The 11,768-nt window shown below is 37.3% G+C and overlaps 1 protein-coding gene across 1 annotated transcript; it reads left to right on the top strand.

The window, feature by feature from the left end:
- The first annotated feature begins 3,008 nt into the window (after window positions 1-3,008).
- Window positions 3,009-10,849, top strand: LOC103327175 (diacylglycerol kinase 2). The gene is made up of 8 exons (XM_008229468.2): window positions 3,009-3,278; window positions 3,955-5,199; window positions 6,168-6,534; window positions 6,611-6,687; window positions 7,506-7,625; window positions 7,725-7,889; window positions 9,440-9,577; window positions 10,327-10,849. The coding sequence occupies exons 2-8, from the start codon at window positions 4,087-4,089 to the stop codon at window positions 10,474-10,476; spliced, it is 2,130 nt and encodes a 709-aa protein (XP_008227690.2). The 5' UTR covers window positions 3,009-3,278; window positions 3,955-4,086; the 3' UTR covers window positions 10,477-10,849.
- Window positions 10,850-11,768: the final 919 nt, after the last annotated feature.

Raw genomic sequence — 11,768 nt, 5'->3', positions numbered from 1 at the left:
TGCAGATCTTCAATACAAGAAAGAGGTTGATGAGATTACAGTACCACTCACAACCGATGACATTATGGACTTCGATTTGAAATTAAAAGCACTGTTGTTCATCTGTTTTGTGTTTGCTCATGTGATGGAAGGGTAAAGTTTCAATTGCCTTGAAAACCATTGATTGGTTAACCAGTAAACTTTCTTTAGTGTGCGAGCGTGCCACCGTTAGTAATCAAAATTCTAACAGACTTCTTAAAAATAGATAACTTACGCCCTAAGTTACTGATTTCTAAATAAGCAATTGTGAATTTGGGTGAGGAATATCTCTCAAGTAAGTTCTTTTCTTGCCTCAGTGGTGAGGACTTACAATTTTTCACATACAAAATCGTAGTTCGCGCCGTAATAAATGATAAGATAGTAAACTGCTTTTAGCGTATGCCTTTTACAAAACTTAAAAGGGGAAAATCAACTCTAGAAAGACAAAGAAGGATGGACTTCCATTTCTGCCGGATAGAAACTCTAATCCGGCTGGTAAGCATGTCGACTTAACTATCAACAACTTCAATCGCCAACTTCGTTGTAAATCGATACCAACGCTCGAGCTTGGCATAGCTTTAATCTATTTCAAGCCCAAAGCTTTTTGAATAGGCAACTGTGATCTTTTCATCGAAAGGGCATAAGTCGGACTTAAGGATTACCGAGGCTAAACCGCAGCTGTAACGTGGTACCGCTGTCGATTAGGACTCTCCGTAAATTTGTTGAGGTTTTCATATTTGTAAAAAAAAAAACTCAAATTATGCTTGTTTTGGCTTTTGATGAACTAAATTTGTAACGAGAGAAATCTCATTTTGAATGACTTATTTCTCTTAAGTATGAACTGGAAGTTCTGATTTACAGCTGGCTTCTATTGTGTGTCAAATGAGCTTTTGGTTGCTTCAGTTTATTTGAAGGTTCTCAGAGATCAAGTGATCATTTTGAGTTTTTGTCTTTGGTTGATTTTTTGGTTGTCTTTTGCTCTGTTCGCCCTCTGTTATATTTATAGGAAATGTTGGAGTAGGATTTCTAATCCTTTAAAAATGGGTGGCAGATTTTTTGAAAAATATATTTTATTTTTAAAATGCAAAGAAAAAGTTTTATCAATTCGCAGATAAGCCTTCCATAGTCAGCCTAAAGCAGTTACTTGTATTTCTTTGAAAAGAAACCTAACCCTTCTTCCAATTTTGCCCTTGTAAGAGTTCAAACTATGATGGTTAGTTTGATTTTCCATTGAACAACTCTGCTTCCTATCTATCTCTACAACGTAGTCTATTTATCTCTTGAAGCAGTGCCTTTCTTTGGAGTAGAAAATATCTACGAATATATATATATATATATATATATATATATATATATATGAAAGGGATTTTGACCTTTTAGTTGTGCAGTTAGTTTTCAAAGATGTCCTTTTACACCTGCCTTATTAACCCCTATTAATCCCAGTTGAAATTGCTAACTTTCCAAGTCAGGTCACGCTGGGTTTGTTTCTTTCTTGGGCTCATCTTTCTTCACTTTGAACACCAAGCCCAAGTCATCCTTGTGGTGGGATAGGTTCTGGGCTGGGCTTTCTTTGAATTTGGGCTCTCGATTCCAATTTTAGTTCCATACTGCCTGTGTCAGACTTTGCCTCATCCTCTTGGGCCTCTAGTGTTGGGCTGAGTGTGTATTTTTGGCCCAATTATAGGGGAACGCTGGTGGCTGTCCAAAATTGATATGGGCTTTTGACCTCTTGGACTGGGTGAGTCAAATTAGGCCCAAATAACTGCTTCTTAGATTGATATGTCATGTGCCACATCATATATTATTAAAATTGATGATATAATCAATGACATGGATTGACATGTCATTTACCACATCATATAGTATTAAATTGTGGTACCAAAATATATTAAGGGGGTGTATTCAATTGAGATTTTAAAAGACTATTTAGGGATAAAAAAGTCTTGCAGATTTAAGTAGAATATAATTACTTATAGGATTTTTTAAATGAATTTCTATAATCAAGATTTTTTTCTTATGGATTTTAAAGATTTTTATTACAAGATTTATAAGATTTGAAAGGGCCATATAAATTTTTTTCGGAGTCGACATAAGATTTTTTATATATATAAATAGAACCTTAAAAATGAAACGCTAATATTGTTTCTATCTCTTCACCATCCCAACACCCACAAAGCCAACCTTCACTCTCCATAGTCAGCACACACTCTCTCATTTTTGTATTGTGGTTTATTGATCTATACAGAAGATGCACCCTTTGGGGGCTTGTGTCGAACAGATGGTGGGCAATTTTTGCCCAGCCATCCAGCTTTGTCAAATAGATGTGTGGAGGTCCACATGCCAGAAGCTTATAGCCCAACAGCATGTAGCTCTAGTTTTGAAGGTGGTTTGGTCTTCATGTGAGGAAAGGTGAGGAAAGAACATTTCGTATACCCAGTGGTCGTTAGTGGTGGTTTGGTTGCCATGGTTCATACCCCAATACACAACTGCTTGGGCGGAAGTCAAGACGGTGAGATTTGATATAGGGCTTGGTATTTATATCTCCCACTAAAAAATCTCACACAATCTCATATTTTAAAAAATCTTTTGAAATTAGCAAGGTTTTGAATATAAGACATTTTATTCTTGTTTAAAGTGATTGAACATAGATTTTACACTCATTTAAAAATCCTAATAATCTTAATGGAATACCACAAGACTTGTTTAGATTGTTTAAAAGTCTTAATTGAATACGACATAACTTATTTATCTCAAAATAAACTTTTAAAATCTCAATTGAAAGCATAATACCGAGAATCTTGAATCTGACCTTGGAGATTCAAGTTATGGGGAGTGGGGCGTGAAACTCAAAGGGGAAGAGGCGGGTAATTTTAAGTAGGAAAACAAAACAAAACCAAGGACCTTTCCGTAAGTTGGGGGACCCACCCACACACGCGCATTTAGCCTACGGCAAAGGCAAAGGTAGGCCGTGTTCGTTGAGTAGGCAAAAATGAAAATCCCGCCCTTTTCTTTCTCTCTCTCCTCTCTCCTCCTCCTTTTCGTCTTCCTTTGCTCGTAACATGTCTTGTCTGAATGAAATTAATATTATTATTTTCTAAATCATATTATTTTTAATCATTAATTATTTTCCCTTTCTCACATTATTTTGGATTTTCGATCCAAAATTTCCGCAAGCTCGAAAGTCCTCTCTTTCTTTCGCTCGTTCGCTCGCTCGCACGTTCACTTTCTCAATTCCTAGGGTTTCTGTTCATCCTCCTGAGGTATTTTCATTTTGCAGATCTAATTTGGATTTATTTAAATTGCATCCTCCAGCTCTAGATCGCACTCTTTATCTATGGAATTTGTTGACATTTGATCATTTCATGTTTTCATTATGCTGAAAGGTTTGATTTTTCGTTTGAATTTGTTGATGTAGCAGATTGAAGACTTTTTATTATTATTATTATCTGTTGTTATTGTTATGGCAAAATTAAAACACATGAAATTTTAACATTCGTCATGCAGAATTTGAACGTTCGTCATTTAATCCATGCTATAGCTAAAACTGAAACACATGAATTTGAACAGATGAAATTCCTCTGGTTCAGCTATTGTACAAGGATGTTAGGCAACTCAAAAGATAGATAGATAGATTTATTAGTGCTCTTGTTGTAAGCTTATTTGACAAGTAACGTTGATCATTAGTTTGTCCTCTTTGTTTTGCTTTTGATCCTGAGCAACAAGCTTAGCTTGAGCCTTGAAATTGTTGTCATGTTATCATTTTATATTATCTTATTCGTTTATAATTTTATACTTCTTGAATGCCTTACAATGATTTCCCTCGCTCACATGCCCACCTTCGCCCATTCTGTTAGACTCTTAGTCAGGTCAAATTTAATTATTGCCTTGTTTAATTGGTCTGTTCTGTGCGTGCTAATCATTTCCTTTCTCTTACAGGAATTCATTTCACAATCAGGTTTCATATACATAATCTTTATGTTGCCGAGAAATTTCAAGTTTTTAATCCTGGAAAAGGAACGGTATTGTAATCTGGGACAAGAAACGATACTGGAAGTGAAAAACTAGGTCATGATGGTTGATTTGGGCATTTCACTTGCAAGGGTAGTAACCAGCTTGGATGGGTATGGTCCATTTCATTTGGGATGGCTGGTCACTGGGTCATTTGGGCTTCTAGCCATCATCTTTGCATTTCTTAAATGGCAGAAAAGGACGTCTCTAAATTGGGTTAAAGCTGCAGCTAGAGCAAAGAAAAAAGTCTGGAAGAAGTTAAAAGTTCCTTTATCACATCATACGTGGATGGAAGATATGACTAATGGTGAACAGCCATCCACTTGTTGTGTTTGCTTGACTTCCTTGGTGTTTCTTCATAACCTAGGAACAAAAGCCTCTTATCGCACTCCTGTTCATCGTTGCTCTGTTTGTGGTGTAGCAGCTCATTTCTATTGTTCTCAGTACGCAGTAAGGGATTGCAAGTGTGTGGCACAAGCTGGTTTTACCCATGTCAGACATCACTGGTCCGAAAGATGGGTTAATATGCATGATAATCCGGAGATATCGGCCTTCTGTTTTTATTGTGAGGAGCCATGTGGTGTTCCTCTCCTTGATGCTTCTCCTACATGGCATTGCCTATGGTGTCAGCGCCTCATACATGTCAGATGTCACAACAAAATGGCAAAAGAATGTGGCGATGCTTGCGATTTTGGTACTCTTAGCAGAATTATTGTTTCTCCTTTGTGTGTGAAAGAAGTTGGCCACTATGATGGAGGCGGAATGCCAAGTTCATACACAGATGAAATGATAACCTCATCTGTTCATTGCCAGTATAGAAGAAAGCGCCGCCATTGTAAGCATGGTAATGGTCAGTCAGCTAATGGTAACTTAGCCACTGATGCACCTGTGGATTATGTGTTCAATGGATTTACTAGTCTGAAGAAATCCCGTAGTGAGAAGAGTTTTGACTACTTGAAGAAGGATGATAAGGCACTGATTGTTACGGGCAACCATAATGGGTTTATGCAAAGACAGGGTGGAACTGTCACCTATGGGCAAATTAAGAAATATAAACTGGTTGATTTGCCACACGATGCAAGACCTCTTTTGGTCTTTATTAATGCCAGGAGTGGAGGTCAACATGGGGCTTCTCTAAGGAGAAGGCTGAACATGCTATTGAATCCTGTGCAGGTAATGTTTGTGCCTTTTCAGGCTCAGTCACTATGAAGAATTATTACTGTACATTGTTTTAGGCTGGAAACAAAAGGTGATCATTGATGTTTAATGTTATCCTGCTGTGTTACAGCTCTTAATTTGCGCTGTATTTTGTATGCTTGTTTTTTCAAGTTAGTTATTTCTAAATGAATGGATAAGTTTCAGGAGGAACTTAACCCTTCTTCGTGCTAATCACAGTAATCCTAAGCCCACTTGCGTACCTCCTGTTGTTTGTGCACAAATTGAAGCATATAGATACACGTAAGCATAAGTGCGTAAACAATTAGATACATGAACATCAAAAGATAAAAATAGCTGTATTAGTACAAAATTAAATTTCCATATATTAATCCAGAGATGTGATTTGCAGCGCTGTTCCCACTAGTAGGATATCTGGCAACTTTATGTTGGAGGAGAGGGAAAAAAGATATTCATTGGATGAATTTTTGGGGTGGGGGTGGGGAGTGGTGGGACCTTACGTGTATTTTATTTTGGCATCTTTTTCATTCCTCATTCTTGAAACATTAAAGCTTACATGCTCTCATCCTGGGCTGAATGGACCTATTATACCCTGCCTTCGCTTTTCCTTTTCCTTTGATTTCCCACAAACAGAAAAGCATAGAAGAAGACATAAATAGCTTGATGTGAGGAGGATTAAAATAGTCATAAGGAGAGGAAAGTGCAAAATGATAAAATTTCCCTCCTTGCTAGGAGTATAAGTTGGGTTCAAAATTTTGTAATTTTCCCCACCTTGAGTGCAGGTAATTTATTTCCATGGTTATTTAGCAGTTCAAATCTTCTGCATTGCTTATTCAAGAGCATAATGTTAACCAACATTTGAATTCAGTGATTGAGATGGATCCTGGGTCTGCTAGAAATAGTTTTTTGCACGCAGGATATTATGGTTTATAGATAATTACCTGAGCTCTATTTTGAAATTGCAGGTTTTTGAACTGAGTTCTTCCCAAGGGCCTGAGGTGGGTTTGGAATTGTTCAATCATGTGCATTATTTTAGAGTTTTGGTATGTGGAGGAGATGGCACTGTTGCATGGGTCCTTGATGCGATTGAGAGGCATAAATTTGAATCACCCCCACCTGTTGCTATTCTCCCCCTTGGCACAGGAAATGATTTGTCAAGAGTATTGCAATGGGGAAGAGGCTTCTCGACAGTTGAAGGACAAGGTGGCTTAACCACGCTGTTGCATGAAATTAACCATGCTGCAGTTACAATGTTAGATCGCTGGAAGGTAAACATCAAATCAGAAGCTGATCCGAATAAAGTGCAGTCTAAGTTCATGATGAACTATTTAGGTATTTCTCTGAATGTACTACTATCTAGTTATGGTTTGTGGGATGTGTTTGACCTTTTTCTCATTGTCTTTGAAAGGTATTGGATGCGATGCAAAGGTTGCATATGAATTTCATGTGACTCGGGAAATAAATCCTGAGAAGTTCAGTAGTCAGGTACCTGTATTCCTCTCTCTGGGTTTTGTATAATTGTTTAATGATGGGTTTTGTGACACTATCCCTTTTACGGTTTTTTGATCTCACATGTGTATAGCCTTTTTAATTTTGCGATTTTTCAATTAACAATTACAGAAGGCTACAAGTTGAGTTATCAAGGGCTCACATAATGATATGTTTCTTTTTCCTTTTTTTGCTTTAACTAAAGATAGAGAAGAAAAAATGAGATAAACGTGAGAAGGGGGATGATGGATGTCAATGAGAGAGTGAAAAATAAAAATGCGAATGGTTTATATTATAAAAACTGTAAACTATAAACAATTTAAAAATAGTTGTTGTAAGTTTTAGTTCTCTGTGCACTCTCTCATATCTTTCTGATCTCTCTCAATGCTCATTTTCATCCCTCGTTTCTGCCTCTCTTTTTTTTTTTTTTATCTTTGATTAGAAAGAGAGGAAAACTGAAATTAAATGCAATGATCCCAAATTTGTTGGACTAGGAATCCAAGTTTTTTTGTGCCTTTAAATAATAATTGGCTGGAATTTAAATATTATTATAAAACTTTTGGCTGAACTCAATTATCATTCTCTTGACTACGATCATGAGTATTCAAACAAGAAGGGCAATATGAATATTTTTTTTTTCTTTCAAGTTATTATTGTTTGCTACTCAGTTCTGAGTTTCAGATGTGGAATTGCTTTTGGTTAAACGGCACATTTTCTAATTTGTGAGAGTTATAACCTAATATTTAAGAGAAAGACTGTTATGTTTTATTTGCTCTGTGTGATTTTGGCTTCACTGATGATTGCTCTATGAACAGTTTCTGAATAAATTACGATACGCTAAAGAAGGTGCCAGAGATATAATGGACCGAACTTGTGCTGACCTTCCTTGGCAAGTTTGGCTTGAAGTTGATGGGAAAGACATAGATATTCCAAAGGTGCACATTAATCATAATTGTGTTCTTCTGTTCTTAGCTCTTTTCTTTCATGTTTAAAGTGGTGCCCTTTAGTCATAATTTTTCTTCTTCTGCTTCCAGGATTCGGAGGGTCTAATCGTGCTCAACATTGGCAGCTACATGGGTGGAGTAAATCTTTGGCAAAACGATATTGAGCATGATGATGACTTCAGTCTTCAGTCCATGCATGATAAAATGCTTGAAGTTGTATGCATATGTGGAGCTTGGCACCTTGGCAAACTTCAGGTTTGTGAAATTTGTATATTTTCTATTTTTATGTTTGAGTGTATTCTGTCATGGAAGCTTTACCAAAAAATGAAACACGAAAAGAAAGTCTTACACATGCATTCTCGTGGAATTATTTGTTTTTCCCATTTATTTTCTTTTTCCTTATGTGTTGAGCTAGACAAGAAGCTTTTTCCCTGTAATAAAATACAAAAAACTTGGTATCAATATCCGGTTGTTAACAAAAAAATCCTATCAAGAGAGCCCCAAAGATGAACTCAAGTTTCAGTTATAGTATTATCTACTACTTGATTTCGATGCAACCTTAATGTGGTAGTTTGAATGGATTTGAATTGAATCTAAAACTGGGTATTGCCTTGTTCATTGTTTTTATCCTTTTATTTTCTGAAATGAGTCCCACCTTTTCTTATTTTTGGTTTTTGACAAGAAACATGGTTTCCTTAATAAAGAAACACTACAAAACAGAGGAGAAGTTGTGTACTTGACAAGCTACACTACTCAACTACAACAGCGGCACAGTTGAAGCTTCCTAACGTTCCATGACTGAATCTAAAATACAGCAGCACTCCAATCATCAAATTAAGCCTGAAAAGAACTATCCCCAATCTCTGAAGATACGCCCAAAACGAATTCTATCCCACAACAGGTCCACTTCCGCATACCTTACACCCGCAAAGATCCTTCTATTTCTCTCCATCCACACCACCCAAAACATTGCTTCACAGAACATCTCCCTAGCAATATACCCCTCTTTTTTTGGTTTTTCCACTGGAGAAATTACACCTCTCACCCAATAACATAGCACAAGAAGCTGGAGTATCAATTCAATTGGGGGTTCCTAAACAATCTTCTCCACAAGGACAATGCAATGGGGCAATGGAGCAGCAGGTGATCCAAAGTTTCAGCAGCATTTTTCCATATCACACTGACCAAATCACAAGTATTCATCCTCCCATGAGATATAATTCAGCCGTACGTTAAGAAGTTTTTTCCCTTCCAAATTGCACTAGAGGGGCCGAAAAGAAAAAGTGAAGAGTTGTCAAACAACTTTTGTCCTTCCATGCTGAGTCTGATGTTGATTTTTCTGGGGACATTCTCTTTGTCGCCCATCTAAAATTTGTCCAATTTGTCCTTTCTGTTTTTTTAGTAATTCTTGGACTTTATATCAGCTTGATATAAAGATTTCCCTCCTTCATGGTGACTTTCAGAGGTGTACATTGTCTAGCCTTCCTTCAGCTTGATAATATGGGGAATGCAGTTTTTGGCCTTTATGGCCTATATCTCGAATTACTGTGTAGTATGCATCATTAACAGAGCATGATTAGTAGTGTACTGAAACAACTGTATTGCAGAGTGAAGAACCATATTATGCATCGTTAAAAGCCATTATAAATATATTTAGCCTCTTCATACGAAGCGATAAATTTTTTTTTTTGGGGTCAAATATTGTTGAGAATCACATTTGTATCCTTTTTCTGTTTTTCCTTTTTGGTTTTTTTGTTCCAATGTTAAACGTCTCCTTACTATTTCATTCTTGTTTTGCCGTGCAGGTTGGACTTTCACATGCTAGGAGACTAGCCCAAGGGAAAGTCATAAGAATACATGCCTCCAGTCCTTTCCCGGTCCAAATAGATGGAGAGCCATTTATACAACAACCTGGCTGCTTAGAGATCACACATCATGGGCAGGTATGATTTGAAGACCCCTTCGATAATGTATTTTGAGGCACACAAATATGCTTGATCATCTAGGATTTGTTAGAGATGCGTAATTTGTTCATTATTTAGTATGTTTGATACAGTTTTTTGGCTTTTTCTTTCTTAGTGTGTTAAATGATTATGTTTAGGATTGAGAGTTGAGGGTTTGGGTTTTAAGTTTCAGGCATTAAACCCTAATCCCTACATACACCCTAAAGTAATTGGGAAGCTCTAAATTTAAAAAGATTAAAAAAAAAAGAAGAAGGGGAAAATGCTGCTAAGAAAATTGAATGGCTGTTTGAGCGGTTGTGATGTCAACCATTGATCGCCATTCTATACTTGTGTGTGTGTGTGTGTGCGCGCGCGCACCTATGGATATATAAATATATATGGTATTATTCTCTTGCTGACTTATGTGGCCAGCATATGCTTTATTATATTTCTATGTTTGTGATGAAAAAGATGAAAAAGTACATTCAGTATAATCTGTTGGGAGGGCTGGGCTCTCATGGTTTGAACGGATTGCAAGACGTATACAGTATGCATGCATGTGGTAGGTTTCACACTATCCGCATATGTTTTCATGCATGCTGGTAGGAGATGTAAGCATGTATAGTTCTATTTTACTCCATTAATTGCTCAGTCTGGCTTCATGTTGGGAAAAATTTAAAACCAAAAATGAAAGTGGTAGATAATGAATCTTGAATGTTTTTCTTTTCTTCTTGTTATTGCATTTTCAGATGTTCATGTTGAGGAGAGCTTCAGAAGAGCCGAGAGGGCATGCGGCTGCAATCATGGCGGAGGTTTTATTAGATGCCGAATGCAAAGGCATCATCAATGCATCCCAGAAGAAAATACTTCTCCAGCAGATGGCCCTCCAGCTCAATTGATGTCACTCTGCTTCCCTTCCCCCCATCATCGAATTTTTAACAATTCTTTTGTCCTTTTCCTTACCCTTACTTCAGGCTGGTTCAGCAGCCCTTGCCCACGCATTTTTGGAATTGCTTCTTTGTAGAAGCAGTTTTTGTAAACCCCATATATAGAGAGAGAGAGAGCTACCAAAATAGGAGAGAGAGAGAGAGAGATTGTATATGAGAGAATTACCACATCGGGTTGAAATCCCATTTTTCCCGCGGTTGTGAATGCCTTCTGTTAAAAGGTTTAAATTACACATACACCCCTTGAGAATTAGCGTTTTCCTTCTTTTTTGTTTCCGACAGTGAATTTTCTACATTTATTAATACATACCACCTGTTTCCAACACCCCGATTTTTGTTTGTCCTTTACTTTTATTTTTTATTTTTATTTTTTATAATCAAAGTTTGTCCTTTACTTTGGACTGGTGTTGTACCATTGATCCTTTTCGTTAACTCTGTTAATTTTTGGTTAAAATCTGAGGGCAAATGAGGAATTCATGTCACATCTTAAAAAAGTACAGATTAAAAACAAAAAGACTTATATTTGAAATGATCAAAACTGCCTAGCTTAGCTTGGACAAATGTCAGGAGCTTCTCAGAGGCTGACATGACAAGCTTCTCTTCAAAATCCTCCCAGCAGAGAATATTCATGCCAATGCATGGACAAACTTGGTTATGCTGTGAACTACATAGGAAAATTCCCATAGAACATGTGGAAGCATTAAGGACGATCCAGAACCGAAAGCAATGGAGATTAACCAGCTGGTAGGATCATATGATCGACTACTTGGCTAGACGAAAACCTGCAAAGCTAATGACACATTCTCATGCGCTTAACTTTACATATACTGGGGGATGCGATCGTACAGATTTCCCAAGCCAATAACACATTCTCATGCGTTTTAACTGTTCTACGCAGCAATGTGCTGCCCTGCCCTTTCTAAAAATCAAGCTAAAGATATTCTAGAATCGAGTAGTAGATATTGTTGGAGTTGGCTTACCTTAAGGATGCGAAGGAAGAAGGAAGAGGGAGGCTCGGCTGGAAACTGATCGATCACCAAACTTGGAGCGATAATCGCTTTTATCCAGGGACCTCCAGTGTGTGCGACGTGAAGAAGTGATCGATCGTCAGGGCCCAGCTATCAATCGCATCAGTAATTCCAATCCGGCGTGTTTTGGTCCAAACGCAGGTTTCGGGCGAGTTTCTTGGTCTAGTTTGACTAGTTAATTTCCTATTCCTTATAACATTGTACTAAAGTCCTATG

This window comes from Prunus mume, linkage group LG3, assembly GCF_029339155.1.
Source record: "Prunus mume cultivar Tortuosa linkage group LG3, ASM2933915v1, whole genome shotgun sequence".
NCBI lineage: Eukaryota > Viridiplantae > Streptophyta > Magnoliopsida > Rosales > Rosaceae > Prunus > Prunus mume.
The sequence above is the reverse complement of the archived record's forward strand: the minus strand, read 5'-3'. Positions and strand labels throughout refer to the sequence as shown.